This window comes from Solanum verrucosum, unplaced genomic scaffold, assembly GCF_900185275.1.
Source record: "Solanum verrucosum unplaced genomic scaffold, falcon-dt-bn FXZP01000199.1, whole genome shotgun sequence".
NCBI classification, from domain to species: Eukaryota; Viridiplantae; Streptophyta; class Magnoliopsida; order Solanales; family Solanaceae; genus Solanum; species Solanum verrucosum.
Window position 1 is genome coordinate 1142865 of NW_026020049.1, and position 27650 is coordinate 1170514.

The 27650-nt window shown below is 31.1% G+C and overlaps 2 protein-coding genes across 3 annotated transcripts; both read right to left on the bottom strand.

Moving 5' to 3' along the window:
* Positions 1 to 3226: 3226 nt before the first annotated feature.
* Positions 3227 to 4258, bottom strand: LOC125823186 (ethylene-responsive transcription factor 5-like). The gene has a single exon (XM_049502607.1). It carries the CDS (start codon positions 4084 to 4086, stop codon positions 3346 to 3348), a length of 741 nt encoding a protein of 246 aa, XP_049358564.1. The 5' UTR covers positions 4087 to 4258; the 3' UTR covers positions 3227 to 3345.
* Positions 4259 to 8358: 4100 nt separating this feature from the next.
* Positions 8359 to 18616, bottom strand: LOC125823185 (ethylene-responsive transcription factor 5-like). 2 transcript variants are annotated; one of them, XM_049502605.1, is made up of 2 exons: positions 18286 to 18616; positions 8359 to 9014 (listed from the first exon to the last, which is right to left on the bottom strand). In XM_049502605.1, exons 1-2 carry the CDS (start codon positions 18583 to 18585, stop codon positions 8532 to 8534), a joined length of 783 nt encoding a protein of 260 aa, XP_049358562.1. In that variant the 5' UTR covers positions 18586 to 18616; the 3' UTR covers positions 8359 to 8531. The 2 variants fall into 2 exon arrangements, with proteins under 2 accessions (XP_049358562.1, XP_049358563.1); XM_049502606.1 differs by lacking the exon at positions 8359 to 9014 and having other exon boundaries at positions 17639 to 18616.
* Between the last annotated feature and the right edge of the window lie 9034 nt (positions 18617 to 27650).

Below are 27650 nucleotides of genomic sequence, written 5' to 3' on the forward strand. Positions count from 1 at the left end.
TCAATATTAAATATTTATTTTTCAAATTATTTTCTAATACCTCTAGAAGATAATTTGATAAAATACTTATATTATTAATTATTTTCTTAACATTCTTAATAGGTGTGTAAAGTTAAACTATAACAAGTAAAAAGCAAACGGAGTAAAATGAAAACCACTCAACTAACTACATCACCCGTCTACTCTCCTCTTCCGGCCAATTGTCACCGGCGGTATTAAATTCCCGACGTCGAACGGGAAATTATGGATGGCTTTTCTTCCTCTCAGCTTAAAAGCTGCACAATCGTAAGCTCTGGCAGCATCTACGTCGGTCTCGTAAGTTCCGAGCCAAACCCGTGAGCCTTTCCGGGTCGGATCTCTTATCTCCTCTGCATATTTTTCCCATGGTCGCCTCCGATCCGAACCCCTCTATACTGCTTCTTCTTTCCTTCATTGGCCGTCGAAGATCCATAACCCGACCCGGTAATGTTTCGATCCGGGTTGGATCCGACAGAGCTGGTTGTTGGGCTTAGAATGAAGTTATCGGGTTTGTAATGAGAGGTGAAAAAGGGTAATGGGTCGTAGTGAATGAAGGAGGTGTTCGCTTATGAGTTGTAACATTAATTTCTCTTCTTCTTTGCTTGTCATACTTTTTCTATTTAATTTGTTTGGTTGAGTACAAAACTTGAACTAAGAGAGCATAGATGAGTGTTGAAGATGGAAAAGGAAGTGTCTAGAGAGGCTACCTTCCTATATATACACTCTTTCGGTTTGGATTTACTTATTAAATTTTGGTTTGACATACTATTTAGAATTGATATACCACTTGTTATGAAAGTAACTTATATAAACTCTTACCATTATACAAATGACCCGCATATATTCCTATCGAGCTCACATATATCCTTCATCTAACGGAAATGAAAAAATTAGTTTTAAATTATTTTTTTACTTTTAATTTTAAAAAAAATAATGTAAGAATATATATATATATATATATGACCCTTCCAGCAAAGTTTGAGGTATATTTCAATCTTTTATATACATAAATTATTTTTTTATTTCTTTGATTATCATTATTTGAGTTTCTTATTCTTATTTTATTTTTTTCTTTCATTCTTTTGTGTAAAGAAAACATTTTAAAACTAATTTTTTTTGGCTATATTGTAATTTAGTTTTGTATTTGTAAAACAAAAAATTGGGATATCTATAATAAATTTTACAAGAAAATTAGTGAAACATAATTTGACCATCAAAATAATAAATTTAAACTAGTCTTTGAAACATGGATTATATTATTCTAAAATAATAAATTAAGATTAATTTTTTCACTTCCGTTAGAGAAAAAGAAAATATGTGAACCATTTGTATAACTATAGGATATATATGAGTCACTTTCATAACAAGAGGTATATCAGTTCTAAATAATAAAGTTAAGGCCTTGAAAGGTATATCAATCCTTTTTCCCTTAAGAAAATAACGACTGATATACTGAGCTTATCATTGATAAGATTTGAAAAATATTTACTCATTATATTTTTAAAGACATTTACTCAATGTCAATAAATTGAGAATATATAATAAGAAAAAAAATTATCCTTTTTTTAATTCGTTAAAAATGACTAAGTAAAAATAGAAATTAAATCCAAAGGAAGGGAGTATATACAAACATGACTAGATCACTATCATGAATTCATTAATTTGTCAGTGGTCGCTAAACTTGAATATTGCATTCATATCTTTCTGACTAGTCATAATTCCTTTTTGAAATTATAATAAGTTCCTAACTGTTTAATTTATTCACCTTTCGATAATTCAAAATGTTAGACTGATACAAGAAAAGTAATTCTCCATTCATATACCATAGTATGAAAAGAATCCAATTGTCATATAGTAATATTTATTTTCATCAACACTTATTTGGTTCGGTATTCTTTTTATTATTATTTCAAGAATAGTTAGATTTGTTTAGGCAAGTGCTCAATGATAAAGAGATAAACCAATTACAATTGGCCAGTTTCTTGATAAACGTGTTTGAAATTTTGCATACCTAAATTATATCTTGAATATAATACGGATTACTTAGAATTCCACAACTTTGAAATGTAGCTTTAAAGCAATCATAGTAGTAGAAAATGTAAGTTGATGAGATCATATCAATGGCTTCATATTACGAACGGAAAATGGTCATATTTGCCCTTATACTCTTAAAAAAGGGTTATATTTATCCCTCGTCATACTTTTTTGATATATTTGCCCTTACCATCCAACTATGGATTCATATTTGCCCTTTAGTCTCCAAGGGCAAATATGAACCCATAGTTGGATGGTAAGGGCAAACATATCAAAAAAGTATGACGAGACCATTTTCTAAGAGTACAAGAGCAAATATGACCTTTTTCCGTATTATGAATGTACAAAGTTTGTGATTCTAGCACTGTTGTTGACTTGTTGGAGTATACAAAGAAAGAAATATTTGGTAAAAATTTCTATGGATACAAATAATTTGACAATGATATTAGCATCATATTTTGAAGTATGAGTGATGGTATATAAGTTTTGTCAACACATGTAAGTTGTATATTCAGGTTATCACTAGAAGTCATTATGGCTCAATCAACTGAAATTCTTGAGAATAACATTCTTTCTTAATTTCTTCTTGGAATCTATCCACGAGCACTTCATCTAGTCTCTACTTAATTGTAGGCAATAAGAATCAATAGTACCATCATATTTTTTAGGTTTCACATCCTGAATTGAATCAGAATGGTGCATGGGTGCGTATTATATAGGCTATGGAATTTTATTAATCCGATCACATTTAACTGTTGATAGTAAAGTTGTTTATTATATATATTATATGTATGAAGACTTCAGTTGGAGGTGTTTTAACTTCAAGCAGCCAAGCAAGTTTTTTGGATTGTACTAGATGTCGCCCCTTGAATCACCACTCCAACCCTCGGGTTATCCATTTATGTCCCAGTTCAAGATTTCATTATGGTTTAGGATCAACAATATTGTGCCAATTTGTTTATCAGCCATATTTTTGCTTCCAAACACAAAATTAATTATTTATAAATCTTTACTAGATTGGGGTAATAAATTTATACACGCATACATATATACTTCTTGCTGAATCTTATATACTTCCACTACATACAAAATGAATAAATCAATCCAACAGATTTTTTAACCTTAAAATACAGAGCGTAGACACACCCACGATCTTATCCATATCCTATTAAACCCACCAAATCACCTCAGACATTTTAGAGTCAGGTGCCATATATTTATCCTTCATCTACCCAATACTGACTGACATTTCAAATTAAAATTACTTTTGTGGAGTAGTTCGATTTCCGATCATCAGAAGCTGGGAACCATATGTGGAGACAGTGGCGGCACCTCAAAAATGCCTTTTTCATCTCCACCCTCCCAAATAGCCGACCAATTCGACGGTGTTAATGGTGACGCAGTAACAACGTCTCTTTCCTCTTCTATTTTCACTTCCTTCTTCATTACTAATTCCTCTGTTTCTCTCACCCTTTTATTATTATTGCTCACCGGCTGTGGAATCTCAACATCATCATCATCATCATCATTTTGGAATTGCTTAAAGTTAGCAACTTCAAGTGGGAAATTCAATATTGCTTTGCTGCCTCTAAGCTTAAACGCTGCCCTGTCATATGCCTTGGCCGCATCCACAGCAGTATCAAATGTTCCTAACCAAACCCGAGTCCCCTTTCTATTCGGGTCACGAATCTCCGCCGCAAACTTCCCCCACGGCCTTCGTCTAACTCCCCTGTAATGCTTCTTCTCACTCTCAACTTCCACTTTCTGTACAACAACAGCCTTCGCGGGTATTGCAACGTTCAGAGATGGCTTGCGTTCTTTGAAGTTACTCTGCTTCGGAGAATTTGAGCTGATAACATGTGGTTTTGCCTCAATTTCGAAAAAACCATCAAACTCTGTTTTTGAGGTTTGAGTAGTTTCAAAAGAGAAACAAGCGTTAGAGCAGTAATATTCCATGAAAGCAACATCATCATCAAGAAGATGTTCCCTAATGGAATCAAGTGAGCTACAAGTTCCTTGTGGTGATGAACCCATTTTTCTTCTTCTAATCAAACACTGTTGGAGAAAGTAATTAATGTAAACTATTTATGTTCAAATTCAAAGTTGAAGAGAAAATTGAGTGGAAAAGAGAGTGTGTGGAGGATGGGTTATAAAGAGAAGAAATGAAGAGATGAGGTTTCATAGGAGCCTTCTCAGGTGGAGAAACGAAGCATCCTGCGCTTTAATACAAAATCCTAGTCCCTCTCATAGGTTTATTGCTTCACTAAATAATAAAATAAGGGGTCGTTTGTCGTGACCCAACAAATATAAGAATAGTTATATATTAGTAATGTTGGTGTTAATTATGTTAAATTATATTTTACGTGTTATTTGATTTGATATGTTAATAATAATATGTATATAATTTTTATTAAAAAATTACCTACTTCGTTTCACTTTGTTCGTTTTATTTTATTTTTGATCTATTTTTTTCAAAAGATATTATTCGTTTGGGAACTTTTTAATTTTAACTTTTTAAATGACATTAAAATCATAAGATAGAAGAACATTTTGATACATTATACACATCTTCCGTGAAACACTACAACATTAATTTATTTTTCTTAAATGAATCATACCAAAATTAGACAAACAAAACATTTTTTTTTAAAAAAAACAGAGAAGCGGGGTTATTTATTTACAAAATATCTTCCACAAATACAGTGAAAAGAATGTGAAAAAGGATTTGAGGAAAAATTATGTGTATTTAAACTTTTGCATTGCAAACATCATAATTATCATGAATTAATTATATACGAAATAATCTGATGGATCTCTATACTTGTATGCGTTTGTATTAGAAATCTTCTTTCTACTTAACCATTTATCAACGAACCCTTAAACTTATTAAAACAAAATATATTTAACCCCTCTGATCATTGATCATGCTTATGTGACATTAAGATGAATGAGTTGGTGAGAAAGTGTAACCACATGCATGTAAAGGCAAGTGAACAACATATTTAAATTTAAAAAATATAAAATAATAATTTTTTAAAAAAGTCATCTTCTTCCCCTCACTTCATCTGCTTCAGTCATCCCCCACCACCATTTCCGCCCCACCCCAATCCCCCTTTTCAGCCAACTCCCATCACCATTTTAATTAATTCAGTCCAAATAACTTTTAGACGAATTAATAACTCACTTATTTATTTAACTCAATTCATTCTGACTCGCTCAAGCGGAGTCCCACCACCTATTTGTCACCTATACTTGCATACAACATCAACTCCAATAAGGCAATCAACTTGCAAAAGGTTGTTTCCTTTTACCAACTAGGGAATTATCCAGGTTGCTGCCTTTTGTCCTATTATTAGTAATTCTTTTGCGGCTAATTTTACATAATTTTTTCTTGTAATTTTAAATTGAGGATGTTTATCACCTATTATATTAGGACAAATTACTTAACTACACTCCTTTACTTACCTTAATATTCATTTATCCCTACTCATTTCAAAATTTTCAAAAATCCCTTATTTACCTATGTATCCCGCATGTATCCCGTGCACAACGCTATATGTATCCCACTATGTATCAAACGCTATGTATCCCGTGCACAACGTTATGTATCCCACATGTATTCCATGTACAACGCTATGCATCTCGCTATGTGGAATGTATCAAACCTAATGTATCCTGTGCACAACGCTATGTATCTCGCTATGTGGAATGTATCAAACCTAATGTATCATGTGCACAACGCTATGTATCCCACAAACATCATTTTTAAGGGATTTTCGGTAAATAGAAAACTAAAAGGGATATGATGTTATTTAGTACTTATAATATGTGGTTCCTATAATTTATACATTATATTATGCTAAAGAATCAGGTTCTTGTAAGTCATCAAACAATAAGTAAAATTGCGGAAATATACACAATAAAAAAAAATTACCATGAAAAATACCTTACTTAAGGAAGTAAGAAATTGGACCTATTTTTGTAGGAATTGTATCAAATCTCCATTAAAACCTCAATAATTTTAGAATACAACTCTATAATCAAAGAAACTACTTGGTACTTTTCACTTACGATCAAATCAATTGAAACAATCCCTTTCAAGACTCTTCCACTGATCTAGAAAGTAGAAAGCAAAACTTTAACCCTCAAACACCTACTACAATCATATCATATCATATAATATATATATATATATATATATATATAAAAAAAAAGAACTCTAAGCCTGCCTACATGGCACCACCACAAACTAGGATTCTCTTTTAATTATTTATTTCCAAAACTAGCCTTCCGCTTTCATGAAAATTTGCGACTTTTATAAAGAGTTGCGATGTTTATGAAAAGTTGTGACTTTTATGAAAGGTTGTGACCTTTCCGAAGGGTTGTAACTTTTTCAAAGAGTTGTGACCTTTCCGATAAGGCACAATATACATTTGTTCACACTATCCTTTGTTGTCTATAAATAGAGAGATTTCCTCTCAATTTAAAACAACAAAAATTCTAAACTTCTTCTTCTTCTCCACAATTAAATATTCGTGTACTTTGCTCCTATTGAGTGGCTCACTACACTATTATTTTTGTATCAATACACTGGTGAATAAAATCGTTCCTAAGAGGATCTATTCCTTTAAACCTCGGGTACTAGAGGGGAATATTTTCTTAAGGGGACACTATGCATTCAGTGGACTCGATTTTTTCCTTTATGTTTCATTCTATTGTTACTGATTATTGTGTTTTTTTACAGTCATTAATTTATGCTTATGTTATCAATTGTTATTTTTGAGTACATGTTTTATACTTTGTTGCCAGAAAAAGAAGACAAGAATTAATAAACTTTTGACATGGGTTCAAGGATGTGCCGGACGACCTATAGAGGAATATGACTAGACTGGAGCCTCTTTTAATCCCAAAGACGTAGACAATTACATAATAAATTAATTGTTCATATTCAATATGAATTATGGATAGATTCTCAAGTTTACTGCAAGTTGTAAATACTTTTCTTGAAGTAATAGATGTGTTTCTCGACACTGTGATTGGAATAGAAGTGTAGTTTCAAATTGAATTTCATCACTCTAGTATGTTGATTTTTAAAAAACACCCAAACAAACTGAATAGATTTGTGTAATATTTTTTCCTTTCAAGTATATATAATAAGTTGAATTGTTGTCCAATATGATACATTCTCCCTTTAATTTTACATTTTAATAATTACTTATGATACATTTAAATGAGAAACTTTAAAATGATAAGTGTAAAACAAAGGTAGGACTGAACTTTCTACACGTTAGAATTAAAATATTTGTTCATTTTTTTCAGCCTTTTAAAATTTATTTATCCCTTCACCAACGATTATTTATTTATTAGAAAATTTAATATCTCCGGTTGATGTTTATTTGATTCCCAAAAATATCAAATAGTAACACTTCCTGAAAGCAAAAGAATAAATTATAAAATCAAATTAAAGATGATTGATTGAAGGATAAATGATAAGATGTTATAATTATCATCCTCCTTTACATTATTAATGTTTATTACTACTTAATTTTGTATGTAAGATAATATAGTGTTTTTCTTTTAACGAAAGATATATTTTAAGTATTATTTTATAAATTCCGTGTTATGAAATTCCCGTGCGAGGTACGGGTGATTTTACTAGTACTTGTATAAAAAGGACATAGGTTTATAAGATACTCACAAATAAAAGAATCACACATAATCAAATCAAGAACTAAAGCAACGACTTCCTTAAGAACATGTTCTTTTACTAATCAACTGAATATCACAATGAATGTTATTATCAAAAATAAATTTTGTATCTGTGCAAATAGCATCCAACATAATAACATCAATGTGGTGTATTGTACAGGAATAGTGATAGCCAATTTTTTATTGTCTTCTTGCTCCAAAACTCATCGAAACTTGGTTAAGAAATTCAATCCTGTTTGGACTTGGTTCCCTTATTTGTTTCAACGTTCACTCATTATCTCCTAAAACTTTTTTCCTTTTTGCAAATATGACAATATTTTTATGTCGAATTCTTGTTTTTTAATCCACACATTGCATATATGCAATTGTTCATGCACTTGGAATTTGCTTTGTCGCGTCTAATCTATATGGGCTCCATTCATTTGCGAAGGACCTAGTTCTTTCATTACGTGCATAAAACTTGTGTAAATCAGTTAAGACTTGGTTCTTCTGTAGTGGATTGTCAATCATAAACACAACTAGCTAGGCCTATCAAGAACTTGATCAATAGAAACTAATGATATTGACAGTTACATATTTATTTTCATATCATAAAATATGAATCGAGCAAAATTTAGATTGGTTGCGTATTTATATTAAATAACGCTTAATGAATGAAATTTGTAAAGATTGAAGATCGAAAAGACATATCATTCTAATCCTAATTCACCTCAGACTAATTAGTTTATAGTCAGGTGCATATTCATCAAATACTTATATATAATCCCAAATTATATCATTACAAGCTGAGAAAAGCTCATATGTGGAGACAATGGTGGCACCTCAAAAATACCTTTTCCATCCCAAATCGTCGACCAATTTGACGGTGTTAATGGAGCTGCCGCTGTTGGGACTATTCTTTCATCTTCTTCTTTTTTCCTTTCCTTGTTGATTACTAATTGCTCTGTTTCTCTCATCCTTTTACTCTCTGATGACTTTATCTCTGTTTTAAACTCATCATCATGATTTTGTTGCTTGAAGTTAGCAACTTCAAGTGGGAAATTCAATATTGCTTTGCTGCCTCTAAACTTAAACGCTGCCCTGTCATATGCCTTGGCCGCATCCACTGCAGTATCAAATGTTCCTAACCAAACCCGAGTTCCCTTTCTATTCGGATCACGAATCTCCGCTGCAAACTTCCCCCACGGCCTCTGCCTAACTCCCCTGTAATGCTTCTTCTCACTCTCAACTTCCACTTTCTCTACAACAACAGCCTTCGCGGGTATTGCAACGTTCAGAGATGGCTTGTGTTCTTTGAAGTTACTTTGCTTCGGGGAATTCGAACTGATAACATGTGGTTTTGCCTCAATTCGAAAAAACCATCAAACTCTGTTTTTGAGGTTTGAGTAGTTTCAAAAGATAAACAAGTGTTAGAGCAGTAATATTCCATGAAAGCAACATCATCATCAAGAAGATTACTTTTGACAATAGATATGTTGATAATATTTTTATTTATTTTTAGATTACTTTATAATTTTAATTTTCCACAATTAAGACCACAAGATGGATGACATTTGGGTAAATTTTAAAACGATAAAATACTTGTCAAAATTATTTTTTGAGAGTCAAACAATATGAACTTTGATCAACATTTTAAGAGATATATTTCTATATCATATTGATATGAAAAAATTGAAATTTATTTATACTTTTTGTATAACTTTTGAATATCTAAATTTTAATTTTAAAATAACAAATTAGTCTACTCTAATTAAACTTTAAAAATTAGGTAAATTGATTTTCAAAGAGCGAAACAAGATAGTTATTTTAGAACGGAGGAAGTATTGAAATATATTTAAAGATTACTGCTTGAAACAAAGTGCTGAAATGTGCTATTTTGGTCTTTTTGTTTGCTTACTTGTAATTAATTTTAAGTAACGTTTTTTTATTATTATTATATTAGTTAATGCATAGATCTAAAACATTTTAAAAAACATTCATACATAACTATTTAAATAAGGATTTAATTTATCGCTAATATAATAATTATCTTATTAATTTATTAGAGTAAATACATAAAAACCCTTCTGAACTTGTCCACATAACTTAATTTAGCACTATAACTTTACGGGTAATTCTTTATCCCCTTAACTCATTTCAAGTGAAATTAATATCTCCTTTTTGATGATATGGCAAAGAAAGTGTGATCACTCTCCCAAACTTGCGTGAAAAGGAGAAAAAGTAATAAAAAAAACAGATCAAATTCCAATTTCATTATTTTTTCCATTTCTCTCTCTCCACCTTTCATCTTGCTCACAAAGCCACTCGTATGCCACCATGAAATCAACCATTTCTCCATTCCTCTTCCTCTATCCCCACCCGACCTCTTCGATTCCATCAGAATAAAAAATGATTATTTTTTTTATCTTCTCGGAAAGGACAGAAAGCTGGTCGGAGGTGTCTATTGTGTGGTTAAAGAGAGCGAAAGTACTATGCCTTAATACTCTGAGGCGGGTGTTCAGTTCATGAAGAAATAAAATTGTTTGTACCAATGATGTTTGTGGTGGGTATTGTGGAGTCAATTCAAAAAATAGACAAGTAATTAAGGACAGAGGGAGTATTATTTTTTTAAAATGAAAATAATTCATTTGTAAGAATATATTATAAATTATTTTTGCACATAATTTTAAGTAATTAAAATGACGCATATAAGAACAGGAAAGCCGCAATTAAACATAAAACATAACACGTGAATTGACCAAAGGCAAAAAGGGACCCATCACTTGACTTTATTGCTCCTTTCGAAACCTACTTTTCAACGGCATTAACGCTTACAAAATATAATGTATGAGATAATACAAATAATAATATAGGTAACGTACCATCATCTTTGCCCTCATAAAATTAGTCCATTAAATTATAATTCATCTTATATATAAAAATTTAAGTTATTTAATAACCCACTTATTTATTGATAAATTAAACGAAATACTTATCAAATTATATTTTTTTATCCAAAATAACTCAATTATCATTAATAACTCAAAAAAAATCATTTGGCTCTATTTATGGCCAACAAAGTACATTTTTTGGTTGGCTTCTTTTCTTCTTCTCCTCCTCCTTCTTCGTTCCATCCTGAGTAAACATATCAAAAGTTCATTCAATTATGAAGAATTGTATAACAAAGTCATTTAACTTTGATTTGTTTCAATAAAATCACTCAGCTTACAATTTTTTTTTTATAAAATCACTCATTCAAATTTATCATAAAAAAATATGACGTAACAAATTAATTTTTTTTTTAATAAGATAGATATGAACTGTACTAATAAAATAAAATTTAAAAAGACCCATATTTTATGTAGGACCCACCCATCCAACCCACCACAAATCAACATAATTTTTATCTAAAACCCGTATTCCCCACTCTACGCTTCTTCACTAATTTTCTTTAAATTTATGTTTCAACAGATCAATCTCATATCTTAACCGAAGTGGCTTATTTTTCAGCTAAGTCAAGTTGGATGAATCAAATAAACACTACTTAATCAACATAAAAGAAAAATAGTTAAATAATAATTTGATCGTAACATATGTTGGGTCTAGGCACCGTAATTTTTTTCCATTTGTTAAAAAGTTCCTAGGAAAAGAGGAAAGATTTAATTAACAATGGTCATACATAATTGAATTTAAAGTTATGATACTAAAGAATTAGAAACAGTGCATGTTAGCTTCATCGAAGATCTGGAGAGTGGAGAAAATAAAATTTTCTTGGAAAAAGAAATTAAAAGAAAGAAATAGAGAATTTTATTGGGTCTTTAAATTTTATTTTATATAGAGTTCATGTCTACATGGCAGAAGAAAATAATTTAATTTTTTACTCATATTTTATAGGAAAAACTACAGAATATGGCAAACATCAATATACATTAAAGATAAATAGCTATAATTTTATTTTTTTTATGTTATATGGATATAATTACACAATAAATAGCAAAGTTAATTATATATAAATAAATAGGAAATTATTAAATATTAAATAGGAAAGTTATTATTACACACATAATTAATTATGCTAAGCACGTTTTATGTGATTGGTCCCCATATTTACCCTCATTAATACTTTCTCTTTCATCAATATCTCTTTATCACAATTTTTTTATATTTCCCCCACAAATTCCTTCCAATTTAAGATTCTTTTACATAACTCTAGGATCATTTTTTGTGATTTGAATTCATCATCTTCTCCGGTGACCTCTCATTTCTCCGATGGTTCTTTAGAGCTTTTGTCTTTTTTATTTTATTTTGTCTTTGCTATCTTGTTATGTTTGGTTCTTCTTTTTTTTTTTTTCTTTTTTTTTTTTGACTTGGGCTGAAACCAAGTTTGTATCATTTCCTTTTGTTTAATAAAATGGACCATTGGTTCTGTCTTTGAGGAAAAGAAATATCTTCTAATAGAATTTTTTCCTCATTTTTATGAAAATTATATTTGTATACATTTATATTTTTATCTACTTTTATAAGGTTTCAATTGAAGAATTATTTGTTTCTCCATTATAATGGCTATAGTTATAATAAGAAATAGAAGAAGAACATGAGCAAAAAGAGATTGAAGTTTGTTTGATTGTCAAATTTGTATATAGTAGAATACTTATATACATAGACATTTGTATTGTAATATTAACACAAATTAAAATGGTGATTCGTGAAATGGTGATTCCCCATGTTTACCCTCATTAATACTTTCCCATTCATCAATCTTCCTATATCACAAAATTTCGGGAAAATGCATAAGTACCCCCCAGCCTATGCCCGAAATCCCAGAGACACACCTAACCTTTACTAAGGTCCTATTACCCCCCCAAACTTAATTTATCTATAATATTCTACCCCTTTTCGGCCTACGTAGCACTATCCTTGGAAAAAATGTCAACATGCGCTGGGCCCACAAGATAGTGCCACGTAGGCCAAAAAGGGGTAGAATATTACATATAAAATAAGTTCGGGGAGGGGGGGGGGTAATAGGACCTTAGTAAAGGTTAGGTGTGTCTCTGGGATTTCGGGTATAGGCTGGGGGATACTTATGCATTTTCCCCAAAATTTCTGTATTTTTCTCCCAAATTTCTTCCAATTTAAGATCTTTTTGATGATTCTAGGAGCAATTTTTGTAATTTGAATTCATTAGATATCGCTTAATTGATTTTCTCCTCGTTTTTATGAAGATCATATTTGTATACATATATATTGCATCTATTTTTACAGGCTTTCGATTGAAGAATTATTTATTTCTACATTACAATGGCTATAGTTATAAAAAAAAAAAAAGTAGTACAAGAAGAACACGAGCAAAAAGAGATTGAGGTTTGTGTGATTGTCAAATTTGTATATAGTAGAATAGTTATATACATAGATACTTGTATTCTAATATTAACATAAGTTGAAATGGTGATTTGTGAATACAAATATATTTGGATATATAATCTATCGAATTTGAAAGGTTAATTAGGCAATACAAGTATAATTGGATACATTAATACAATTTTTTTTATAAACAAATACATGAGTCAATACCAAGCCTCAAGTATTATAAGAAAAACTTGACCAAAAAGAGATTGACGTTTGTTGGTTTTTTTCATTTTTATACAGCCGAATACTTGCACACTTTTGCTACCTACACATTCTATTATTTTTCATTTCTTTTTTGTTTATGTATTGTCAAATATATCCATCTTTTGTTTAACAACAATGTATTCATATGTATACTATATTGGTGTATTCATTTTTTGTTTAACAACAATGTATTCATTTTTCAAATTATCGTGTTCATATGCTAAATTGTTATACTTTATCTTGTTTAATATATTAATACATTAAGTTTTTACAAATACTTGTATCCTTGATATATTAATACTTTAAATTTTATAAATAAAGATACTAATTTGAATTTGTACAATTAATACAGTTTCCTTAGTTAGTTCATTGTAATTAAAACTATATTAGTGTATAAATAGAAAAATAGAAAAATAAAAAACATATACAATAATATAGCTAGAAAAAAAGTGAAATTGTAGTCATTTTTTATAAATACCATCCTTATAGCTATTGTACTTTAATAACCCTATAAATATAGTCATTTTTGTAAGTTGCTCTATTTTATAATGATAAATTTGATTGAGTGATATTATAAGAGGAAAACCTTTAAGTTGAGTGATTTTATTGAAACAAGTTAAAGTTGAATGACTTTGTTACACAATTTCTCACAGTTGAGTGACCTTTTGAGATATTTACTCATTCCATTCTCCTCCTTCCTTGAGCTCATATTTAAAATTTTGAACATTTTAGAGGAGGTTTTGAGTTGGTCAGGATTAAGAGACTCAATGTTCAACAATTAAAGCTTCTTTAAAGTTTGATTTTACAATTTGACGTGTCACAAACATGAATCGTTTCAAGTGAATAATATATCAAAAGGCTCAAAAACATCGAAAGGTGTTCCTATCTAAATTTTGAGATGTTTAAAGGAGATTTGAGTTGGCTCGAATTGAAAAAAAGTAGCCCGCAAATTTATAAATATTGTATCAACAACATATATGGATGTATATACATTTATGACATATAAATATACATCATATATACATGATTATATACTATTTATATAATATCGATACATTGCATATATATATGACCGTTTTTGTTGATTTCTTTAGTTGTACAGTATGTAAGAAACTTTTATATATTAACTCAGTCCAATCTATTTCAGTCCATCAAAATTTGGACTGATATCTAATCTAAATTAATAAAAAAATGACAAAATATTTTATTTTATTTGATATGTTACATATAATCATAATACAAAAACAATAATTTAATAAGATGCTAAAAAGATAAAAGAACAAAAAAAAAATATTAAACTTAGTAAGAGTCGCACATGCTGAATTATGACTCATATTTTAATTTATTTCACTCAAATAATTTTTAAACGGATCAATAACACATCTATTTATTAATTCAATTCATTCCGATCCTAGCAAGTTCAGTCAACCCACCCATTTTCTACCTTTACTTGCATTCAACGTCAACTCCAATAAGGCAATCAACCATATTCATTCAACTTGCAAAAGGTTGTTTCCTTTTATCAACTATAGGGAATTATCCAGGTTGTTGCCTTTTTGTCCTTTACCTGTAATTAGTAGTATACATAATCAGACAAATTAATTGAAGGAAAAATTACTTAAATACACAACACTTCTTTATCTATTTTCAATATTTTCTTATTTTTTTACTAAAATATAAAAATCCCTTATTTTTCCTCAATTCAACTTAACCGGATACTTTATTAGTTTAAGTATCCGCCCGTTATTAATTAAAATATTCACGCTGCTATATTATGCATCCGCCCGTTAATTAAATATCCGTGCTGCTAACAACTTAATAATTTAAGTATCCGTCCGTTATTAATTAAAGTATCCGCGCTGCTATATTAAGTATCCACACTGCTATATTATGTATCTGAAAAACACTAAAAAAGGAAATTTTTGATAATTAATAAAAGAGTAGGGAAAGGAAGTAATTTCTTTCTTATACTATGTCATTTGCCTAATTTTTACTTAATTGAATTAGACAACATTTGTTGTTATAGAATTAGGGAAAAGGACCTGATATTGAGTATCAAGTGGATAAGGGTTCACATGTGTCATCAACATAGGATAGGCGTGTCGTTGATTCAGGCGACTTTTCAAGAAGTTCTACAGAGGGCTTAGTAATTAGATTCATTAGTTAATTAAGTTTATCTTTTATCTTGACAAGGTATAGGATGACTTTGACAACATAGGTAAAACGTTGTATCATCATGAAACTCACGTGATGATTGTCGGTTAGAAAATCTTTTCAAAAAAAGTAAAGTTGTATTATTTTCAGTATGTTGTTGATGCATATTTTTAGTCATAAAGTTTTGTTGTTAATGTACACATACATGCATTACTATCAAGTTAACTTTATTTCAGTCTATCTTCACAATTATTCATTCAACTCAATATGTTCAATTTTAGCCTATTGTTACATTCAATTATTTTATATACCGTACATTTTATATATTGATGTCATTTGGCGAAACATTATATTATGATGCAGATTTAGGTATTCACGACATCAGAAGCATCACTAGGATTACTTTCATCCAATTTTGATGAGACCTCTTTACTTTCGCATGGCTCCAGTTTATCTAGCAGATTTGTTGTTCATATATATTATTAATGGAGTATTTAGGTCTGGGATCTTCTTCCAATAATTTATCTTCAATATGTTAGAGGCTTCATAGACTAGTCAATTGAATTATAATTTTCACCATTATTTTAGAAACATATTCATATTATAAAGATCTTAAATTTTTAACTAACTTTCACATAATTATAGCTCTCAATATAATAGTAAGTCAGACCAAGAATCTACTTGGATCAATAAAGATTCTGAGTGCAGGCAATGTGCAGGATATATGCTCCGAGCGTGATATCTTATCACTCTTATATGTTCCGTTGAAGGCTCAGCACACCGATCTCCTTACAATCCCATGCACTGTTTTTGTAAAGATAAGACAAATGTACCTAACTCAACTCCAAGAGTTAGCTCATGAGTACAAGTCTATATAAGAAGACCAATTTTTCATCCCTCTATCGAGGTGAGACTTCTTAACACTCCCCCACACGGTCAAACCTCAACTTGAGCGTGAACACTTCTAAATGGAGGCCCGACATCCGGTGAATGGAGGCCCAACATCGGTGAACAACAAATTGTGATGTGTTTGGCTCTGATACCATGTAATGATATGACACATGAGTCTAACTTAACCTCAAAAGCTAGCTCATGAGAGAAGGTTTGTCCAAGTCCATATAAGGAGACCAAATTCTCATCCCTCTGCCGATGTGGGACTTCTTAACAGTTTTTACTGTTACTATGCCTTAAGACCATCTCCAATCCAACACCAAATTTTACATCAAATTCTAAATTTGGTGTAAAATTTGATGTTTTGAGCTCCCACCCACACCAATTTTTACACCAAATTTGGTGTGTGAATAGTGTTACACCAAATTTGATGTAACACTATTCATCATATCAATTCACTTTTTCAATATTTTAATATTATTTCATTATACAAACTTTTAATTAAACATTATATAATTTGTATGTTTTAATTAAATCTCTTGTATATTTAATTATTTTTTATGTAATATTTTTATAATATTAATTTTAGATATAAAATTTAGCTTTCTTATAAAATAATTTTTCTATATATGACTTTTTAAAAAAATGAAATTTATGTTAATTCTACTATAAATTATAATTGGAGATAACTACAATTAACCTTCACAAAAATAAAAAATGCAAACATTGCTCATTTTGAACTACGTAATACATTAATAGAGCATTTATGGGAGCATCGTAGTGATCTTGAAAGTTGAATATTTATGTAGAATTTAAAATATTTTTTTCAATTATGTAATATTTATTTAATTGTATTTCATTAATGATTTCACTTTTATTTGTATTATCCATTATTATGTATAATGTATAATATTTGCTAGCAATTTATATTTATTTAAAAAATTATGGTACAAAATAATTTTAAATATAACGATTATAAAAGAAAATAATAATATATATGGTGAATGTTTTAGAAAGAATTTGTTTTATGAAATAAAAAAATGTAAATGAAATAAGAAATAATAATATAATAATGAAGAGAGAAAAAAATATTTTTTTTTGGTATAAAATTTGATATTTGTATTGGAGATAGAATTATGGGATAGCCTTCCACTTGGACTTAATATCTTACAAGTCCACAAAATAGTTTTAATAAAATTGGTGCAAGAGACAAGCTGCTTCATATAAATGTCTATGCTTTAAGATTTCCATATTATAAAATGAACAAATTTTAGAGTGATTGCGTATTTACATTAAATAACGCTTAATCAATGAAATTACTAAATATTGAAGATCCAAAGACACATCATTCTAATCCTAATTCACCTCAGACTTTATTTATAGTCAGGTGCATATTCATCAAATACACTTATATATAATCCCAAATTATATCATTACAAGCTGAGACAATGGTGACAGTGGCGGTACCTCAAAGATACCTTTTTCATCCCAAATCGTCGACCAATTTGACGGTGTTAATGGAGCTGCTGCCGCTGTTGAGACTATTCTTTCTTCTTCTTCTATTTTCCTTTCCTTGTTGATAACTAATTGCTCTGTTTCTCTCACCCTTTTACTCCCTGCTGTTTTAATCTCAACATCATCATGATTTTGTTGCTTAAAGTTAGCAACTTCAAGTGGGAAATTCAATATTGCTTTGCTGCCTCTAAGCTTAAACGCCGCCCTGTCATATGCCTTGGCCGCATCCACTGCAGTGTCGAAGGTTCCTAACCAAACCCGAGTCCCCTTTCTATTTGGGTCACGAATCTCCGCTGCAAACTTCCCCCAAGGCCTCTGCCTAACTCCCCTGTAATGCTTCTTCTCACTCTCAACTTTCACTTTCTGTACCACAACAGGTTTCGCGGGTATCGCAACGTTCAGAGATGGCTTGCGTTCTTTGAAGTTACTCTGTTTCGAGCTCATAACATGTGGTTTTGCCTTAAATTCGAAGAAACCATCATACTCTGTTTTTGAACTAGCACTAAAGAAGCTTGATATATCATCAAGATTTGAACTTTGAGTTGTTTCAAAAGAGAAACAACTCTTGTCCACAGATTCACAACTTTGGGAATAGTTTTCCATGAAAGCAAAATCATCAAGAAGATGTTGCCTAATCAAATCAAGTGAAGTACAAGTCTCTTGTGGAGAACCCATTTTTTTAGAATTTAAAAATGGAACTGAAGAGGAATGTAAAGTTGTGAGTTGAGTGGAAAAAAAGAGTGTGTTGAGGGTTGTTTATAAAGAGTGTAAATTTGAGGATTGGGAAGAGGTTTCCTATGAGGCTTCTAAGGTGGAGAGAGGAAGCATCATGTGGGGTAATCTATAAACCTTTATTTTTAGTGTTTACTGTTATAGACAAATTAAATACTACTATGTTATAATATTATTATTTCAAAGAAATCATGTGGGACAACAGAGTGATGGTGCTTGCTTTGTTTGTTTCTCTCTTTTGATGTTTTTCTTTTTTTCAATAAAAAAATTGGGTATTGATGGATGAGTCTTATCTCTTCCACCAAGAGTTCTATTTCTAGGTTGCTTCTTTTTTCCCTTTTTCTAAAATCTATTTAATAATGAGAGAAGTATCGACAATATTTCTGAATTTAGTGTAAATTATTAGTTTTATTTTTAAATTATTGATAATTTTGATATATTCCTGAATTGCCACATGACATAGCAAGTTGCCTCAAATTTTTGTAGAAGCACAAATTTTTTAATAAAAGATCGAGAGAAGTGTTGAAAACACCCCTACACTTGACAAGAATTTAGAGGTGTATTTCACTCATGTGCAAGATCTAAGGCTTATTTAAGTTCAATTAATAAAGTGTATATATATATTGTTCACGGTTTGGTTTGGGTCAGTTATTGGTCAAAATCAAAACCAAACCAATTTAATCGGTTTTAAAATTATCAAAACCAAACCAAATATAATATACATTTATCGGTTTGATTGTTTTCGGTTTTGGTTTTGTTTGGTTCGGTTATTCAGTTATTAACCATATATAAAAATAAAAGAAACAATTCATTCAAAACGTGAAAAAAGTGACAACAATCAATTCAAACCAAAAAATAGTTAGAATGACTGACATTACAGAACTTTCGATAATTGAATTTACTGAATTAAACTTCAAAATTCACTATTTTGGCATAGAAGGAAGAGACAATGACATTTTCAGTCCCACAAAGAATTTCCATAGACACTCATATACATGAAATCAATAAGAAAAATGTTCTCACCTTGGATATTTTTTCTTTCATAAGTAAATTATAAGTAAATTTTGATAAAACATATATAAAATCTTTAAAATTGTTTATGAATATAATATATTATGTATGTATAGTAATAAAATTTATGTATATAACTTGTTGGTTTGGTTCGGTTATTTCTTCGATTTTTTCTGAACAAAATCATAACCAAACCAAATACTATCAGTTCTTAACAATCTAAAACCAAACCAAACCAAAACTCAAATTAAAGCGGTTCATTTAATCGGTTTGGTTTGGGTTTTCGGTTTGGATTAGTTTTTATCCAAACCATGAACACCCCTATATATATATATATATAGTTCAAAAGTAAAACTAACAATTCGTGCCGAGTTTTGGCTCGTTACAATACTTCTCAATCTCTTATTTTTTTATTAATTGGTTAAATAAATTGTATGTTGGTATATTTTTAATTAGAACTTTTTATGGTCATACAAATGCTATGAAATATTTAAAATCACAAGTTCAATTTTTTTTAAAAATAATATAAAATAAGATAAAAAATTTTAAAAATGTTATACCGGATCAAATTATGACAAATAAAGTGAAATTGAGAAGTAAATATTATAAACAATATATGAACGTAACCTCTAACAAGGGGAAAAACTTGAGATCTTTTTTATTTTACTAGATGGACACATCTGAATCGAAATTGTTCAGATTTCAACAGATTAGGTGAAATAATTACTACTACTATTTATATAATCTAAGAGAGAAGTAGGATACTGAGAATACTACAAGTAGATCTTATGTAACTTTTAGCACAATATAATATATGAAAAATGTTTCTTTTAAATCAGTGAATATTATTTTAACACAAGTTGCATACGAAAATGGACTTCCTTTTTTTTCTTCTTCTGAATAAGACGTATTTTATATATATGTTAACGGGTAATAATACAGAATGTGACCTTTTTTGAAGGGTCATTAATTTAATAATATAATATAAGAGAAAAGAGTTAAAAATGTCTTTTATAAGTACACAGAATTTATAAAATTTGTCCTTCGTTATGTGTCAATCCTACGTTATTTAGTTGAATCGAATATGTTCTTATAGTGACATAATTTGATAAATCACTCTCTTCCTCGTTCTTAAACCCCTTAAACCATTACAATATATTTTTATCCGAAGCCTAGCCCCTCTTCTAAATTTCTCAACGCTACTTAAGTGGATTTAGTTTTTTTCCCACTAATTTTGATAAATTCCGAGTTATGTTATTTTGATGCAATGTAGATGCATTTTATAGTTTGAGGAATCTAATGACAAATTTGGCGGTTTGATGAAATGTTAAATAAATTTTCCTTTTTCATCACATATTTATAATTATATCTTTTTCTAGATCTTCTAATTTAAATTACAGAAAATGTTACTTTAAGTTGGTTAAAAATGGTGTAGAATGTGCTCTATGTGGTGTTCATATTGGTGAAAAAAAATCACTACTTTACATCTGCCGTCCTACAATTTAATTAGGAGGAAGCTACCATTTAATTTGGCACACATAATTGATGATGATGAGAGGTTGTAATAACATTGGTAAGAAAATGAAATTCAACCGCTTATATGATTATATTTAACTACTTAAAGGGAAATTATTTATGAACTTCGTTGCTGATCTGTCGCTATTTTGCTCTTAGCTAATGAAAATATGTCAAATTGGCAACAAATTTTGTTGTTTAGCTACCAAATTTGTCTGTCGCTAAATTCCGATTTTTTAAAAGTAGTTTTGAATGAGAAATATATATTCTTTGCCATAAATCAGTTTAGATTGAGTTTTTTTGTTTATTTTTTCCAACAAAAAAATTGATCTGCTTTTCAGAAGAAAACAAAACACACAGAATGTACTACTAGTCTGTTCCTCACTAAGAATTTATAATTAATGGATATTTAATGGTTGCTTGTTTGACTAATTTGGCTAATGTATATTTCCAGGAAAGTCTATTTTAACACCTGCAAAGTAGTGTATAGTCCTGTTAATTTTCAAAGCAAAGAAAAAATGAATATACAACTGAAAATAGCTATATCACCCAATCATTATTACACAATGAAATTCTTTCGTAGACTGGTCATCAACCAAATAAGAAAATATATAGTCAACATTATATTGTGTTAACAATAGAACTACAATGTGTAATGGGGTCTAGCCATTCCAACTCGTTCAAAATAACCTAAAGCACAAAATCCATATCTAAGAATTGTGTTCGTAAAGAAAGGTTACAATTTTTTGTTTAACCTTCCTATATGTGAAGAACGCTCCATAACCATGGCTTAATCATCCATAGACGCAACTGAAGAAGAGATCAGAGAAGAAGATACAGATTGGGGAAGACCAATTAACTTATTTTCATTATGAAGATAGTACATATTTATACAATGAGTAAAGTGTCAACTAGTGTGTTAACACACTAACAAAAAAGTAACATAATTGACAACTGGCTAATTAACTATTCTAACTAATTAATTGATTATACTAACTAACTAATCAGACCAGTATTATAATTAGCTAATTAATAAGACCCCCCCCCCCCCCCCCCTCAAGTTGGAGGTGTGGAGAACACTGATAACTTGCTTAATGTTGTAGAATGTTTTACTCCAATCAATGTCTTAGTTAATATATCTGTCAGCTGATTATCAGAGCTTATGTGATGCAAGGAAACGAGGCCTATTTGAAGCAAATTTCTCACAAAATGGCAGTCAACTTCAATATGCTTAGTGCGTTCATGAAACACTGGGTTTCGAGCTATATGTAGGGCAGATTGACTGTCACAGTACACTTCAATAGGTACAAGCAATGGCAATGTGAGTTCTGTTAATAATCTGCTCAACCATACTAACTCACCTGGAACTTTCCTTAGAGCTCTATACTTTGCTTCTGCTGAAGACAAAGATATAGTCTCTTGTTTCTTGGACTTCTAGCTGAGTGGACTGTTGCCTAACAAAACAATATAACCACTTACTAACTTCCTGGTGTTAGGGTAGGTAGCCCAATCAGAGTCACAATAAGCTTTGACATCATATGATTGTTCCGTGTACATGAAATTTTTTGGAGTGGGATCAGCCTTGAGATACCTTAGTATATGAAAAGATTCTTGTAAATGTGGTTCTCTAGGGTCCTGCATATATTGGTTGAGATGTTGTACACTGTATGATATGTCCATCCTAATGTTAGTCAAGAAATTCAGCTTCCCAATAAGCTTTCTATAAAACAATGGTTCTGACAAAGGATCTCCTTCCTTGGCATAGAGCTTTACTGCAGGGTCAAGTGGGGATGTACAACTGCTTATGCTTGCAACCTTGTAACTCTTTAACATGTCAAGAACAAATTTCCTTTGAGAGATAATAAGACCATCATCTTTGTAAAGAACTTCCATCCCAAGGAAATACTGTAATCTCCAAAGTCCTTAATCTTGAATTTGTCATGGAAGAAGGTTTTGAGTTCCTCAATTTCAGTAACACTTGTGCCTGTTAGAATCACATAATCTACATAAACATTAACAAAAATGCTAGAATTTTCAGACTTCTTATGAAACAAAGAATAGTCATTCAATGAGTGAGTGTACCCATTTACATACAAGGCTTCAGCTAATTTGGCATATCACTGTCTGCTGGCTTGTTTCAGACTATATAGGGACTTGTTTAGTCTGCATACCATCCCTGGCTTGTGCACTACTATGCCTAGGGAACCTCCATATATACCTCTTCATGTAATTCTCCACGAAGGAATGCATTGTTTACATCAAGCTGAAATATATTCCAGCCCTTCTTTACAACTATGGCTAGTAAAGCTCTTACAGTTGTAAATGTCTCTGTATAATCAACCCCAGCCTTTTGGGTGTATCTTTTCACTACAAGTCTTGCTTTGAATCTCAATAGTCCCATCAGCTTGTGTTTCACCTTATAAGCCCACCTACATCCTATGACCTTCTTGCCACTAGGTAGATTAACAAGATCCCAAATGTGGTTTGTATGTAATGCTTCAAACTCCTATGTCATGGCTCGTTGCCAGGCATGGTTCATAGCAACCTCCCTATATGAAGAAGGTTCATCATCATTACTGACATTTCTTACAAGTGTTTGACTCTCAAGTGCCAAGACTTCAGGTGGTACATGTTGGTGTTTGGAGAAGACAGTATTTAGGGAAATATTTGAATTTTGTAACTGTTTAGCCATAGTCTTGGACAAAACATAATCATGAAGGTATGTGGGCAATTTATGTGGTCTAGATGGTTTGCTGGAGGCAATATGTTCAGGATTAGAGGGTTGAATGGTAACATGTGAATTAGTTACATGATTAGGTGAAGTATGAGATGGAAGGTCACTTGTTTCAAGTACATCATTTTCAACATGTTGCACAGTTGGTGATTCAATGTCAGTATGCATGGTATCTGTGAAAGGCACATAGTGCAAGACAGAAGGAAAAGAAGAGACATTAGGAAGAACAACAAAAGGAAAAATGTGTTCTTTAAAATTACATCCCTGGAAATGTGTATCTTTTTTATAGTTAAATTGAGAACTTTGTAGCATTTTGATCCAAAAGGGTAGCCTATGAAGATATGGGGTGTGGTCCTGTCTTGGAATTTGTCCTTATGAGGTTTTGGAAGAGTTGGATAACATAGGCAACCAAACGTTTTCATGTGGGAATAGACTGGTTTAGTTTTGTACAACAACTCATATGGACATTTGCCTTTCATATGAGAAGTAGGAAGTCGGTTGATGATGTATGTAGCACACAACACACACTCACCCCAGTATTTGATAGGCAATTTGGATTGAAAACGAAGATCCCTGGCAGTTTCTAACAAGTACTTGTGTTTCCTTTCCACCACCCCCTTTTGCTGTAGTGTGTAGGGACAGGTTTTCTCATGAATTATTCCCTTTGTTGTAAGAAAAGTTGAGGTTTCTGCATTTACAAACTCAAGGCCATTGTTAGTTCTTATGGTCTGAACACTAGTGTTGAATTGGGTCTCAACCATGTACATGAAATTTTTGATAACTACTAAGGTGTTACTTTTACATGTTATTAACTGAGTCCATGTACACTTATTGTAATCATCAACAAGTGTGACAAAATAACTACAATTATCATGTGTCATCATATGGATGGACCTCATAGATCTATGTGTAACAATTGAAATATTTTAGTAGAGGTATGAGTGTTGTGAGGAAAAAGCAGTCTTTCTTGCCTTGCCTTTGGGCAAATGTTACAAAGAAAAGGTTGTTTGGCAGAAAAATTTTCAGATATAGACTTGATCTCCCTTATTTTCACACAAGGTACATGTCCAAGTCTATTATGCCATAACACATTCATATCATCACAAGCACGAGTCATAAAGGAAGCAGAAAAAACAGAAATTTTATTGAGTAGAATACAATGTTGAGCACATGTACTATGTTTACATGAACGAAAATGAAAAGAAACAGACTTAACATTGAAAAATCTTGAGACTTAGAATTGAAAACATCTTGACTTGGCACACAACCAGAAGTGGAAGTGGCTGAAGTAGCACATGTAGCACCATGATAATTGGGCTTTATCAGACACTTAGAACATAAAAAATATAGTCCATCTTTTGCTTTACCAATCACCAGAGGCCTCTTCATTGGAAGAGCCTGCAGAATGCATGAGGATTCAGAAAAAATACACAATACTTTTAGGTATGAATTTTGAAAGGCAATTAATTGAAACAAGATTGTACTTAAAAGAAGGCATATACAACACTTCATGCAGAACAATGTTTGATGCAAGTACCACACTACCAATTTTCACAACTTTCACCTTGTAACCATTTGATAAGGTAATTAATAAGGGGCAAGGAAGATAAGTAGTTAAGAATGTTATGTGAAAGGTCATATGATTAGAGGCTCATGAGTCAAGGATCCAAGAGTCAATTTTATTGTGAGAGCATATGCATGATAACTTGCCAAAATCAATTGTGGAGGTACATGCTATCATACCTGCAAAATTCACATTACCAATAGTAAATGCATTGTCCTTTTCAGCTTGAAATTGTTGTAACAACTCCACAAACTGAGTATATTGTTCTCTTGTTAATTGGGGACCTGTATCAGCATGAGTTCCTATGTGCCCTTCTTCTCCTGAACAACAACCACCATGGATATCATCCATAAGACCTTTTCCTTTGTTGAATTTGGGATTCTGATTTTTGCCTTTGTATCCATTATGATTAGAGGTGTTTGAATTCTGATAATTGTTTGTTTGTGGACTGTTTGTCTGTGGATAGACATGTAGCTTGTAGCATTGGTCCCTGGTGTTCCCTGGTTTCTTGTAGTAGTCACATATAATATGAGTCCTGGTGACAATATAGGAATTAGTCTGAGAATAATTACTTCTGAAATTGGGATTTGTGTTGCCTGTAGAAGAATAATTTGCCCTCATGGACCTAAAAGTACTTGCTCCTGCTGAACCATTTGTATTAAAAGCAACAGATTCCATGACCTTCTTCCTTGAATTACTTGCATTCAGAGATTCAGACTTCATGAACACTTGAGCATTATGTTTAATTTCTCTCTGTTTTTCATCCTACACCAACAAAGAAAAAGTTTGTGCTAGGGAAGGTAGTGGATTCATCATGAGGATATTCCCTCGAACTATAGTGTAAACCTCGTTTAATCCCTTAAGGAATTGTATCAATCTCCTATGCTGCTCTACCATGAGCATACTATCCTTAGCTCCACAAGTACAATTACAACTACATTGAGTTTTGACATGCCATGTGCTTAATTCTTCCCACACCCTTTTTCATCCTAGTGTAGTAGGTAGTAATGTCTAAAGTCCCATGTGACAGCTCATTGATCTCATGTTGAACCTGATACAACTTTGCACCATTGGTTTGATCATATCGATTTTCCAACTCTTTCCACAATTCAACTGAATCGGAAACATATTTCACACTTTCTGCAATTTCCTTAGACAGAGAATTGAGAATCCATGAAGTAACCATGTCATCACATCTTCCCTATTGACGGAAGTGTGATGTTCCTGGATCAAGCCTTTTGCAATCACTATTGATAAAGCCTAGCTTATTCTTAACCGACAGAACTCTAAGAACACTTCGTTTCCATGATCTATATCCTACTCCATCAAAAAGAGTTTGAACAAACGATACACCTAGATTATCCGAAGGATGCATATACAAAGGAGAACTAAGATCTTCACCACTAACACCATTGATGTTCACAGTATTCTCATTTGAAATAGAACCACTTTCAATCACCATTGTAAATTCAAATAAAAAACTCACAGAAGATGAATCGATCTAAATGAAGAAATACAGCGGGAAATAGAATGGATCCAAAAAACCTCAATCTAGCAAGTGATCAAAATACAACACATGAGCAAAACAAAAATCAAAGATGAAGTATAGAAGCACAAACAAATCAAAGTACCTCGTGCTCTGATATCATGTGAAGAATGCTCCATACTCATGGCTTAATCATCCATAGACGCAACTGAAGAAGAGATCAGAGAAGAAGATACAGAATTGGGGAAAACCAATTAACTGATTTTCATTATGGAGATAGTACATATTTATACAATGAGAAAAGTGTGAACTAGTGTGTTAACACACTAACAAAAAAGTAACAGAATTGACAGCGGGCTAACTAACTATTCTAACTAATTAATTGATTATAATAACTAACTAATCAGACTAGTATTATAATTAGCTAAATCATAAGACTATACCATAGCGATAAATTTATTCAAATTCATGTCACGGTGGGCGTCAGTTTACTTTTATTAAACTTCAATTCAGTACTTGGTTTTCGGCTTTAGAAAAGTGTGCATCGGATACCAAACCAAACTAATTCGGTTCGGTTTAGTTCGGTGTTTTTAAATCAATTTCTTATGTGAATAAAAATAAAATGAGGACAAAATTAAAGTATAAGATACTTAAAAATTAAAAGTATGTTAAGGGATGTGTCTCGCCATAGAACTCTT

Excerpts from the sequence above, each read along its gene's own strand:
- LOC125823186 (XM_049502607.1), bottom strand. The coding sequence starts at position 4,086 with ATGGGTTCATCACCACAAGGAACTTGTAGCTCACTTGATTCCATTAGG.
- LOC125823185 (XM_049502605.1), bottom strand. The coding sequence starts at position 18,585 with ATGGGTTCTCCACAAGAGACTTGTACTTCACTTGATTTGATTAGGCAA. Across the intron at positions 9,015-18,285 it reads TTGCGATACCCGCGAAACCT|GCTGTTGTTGTAGAGAAAGT; the intron begins GTTGTGGTACAG and ends ATACCCGCGAAG.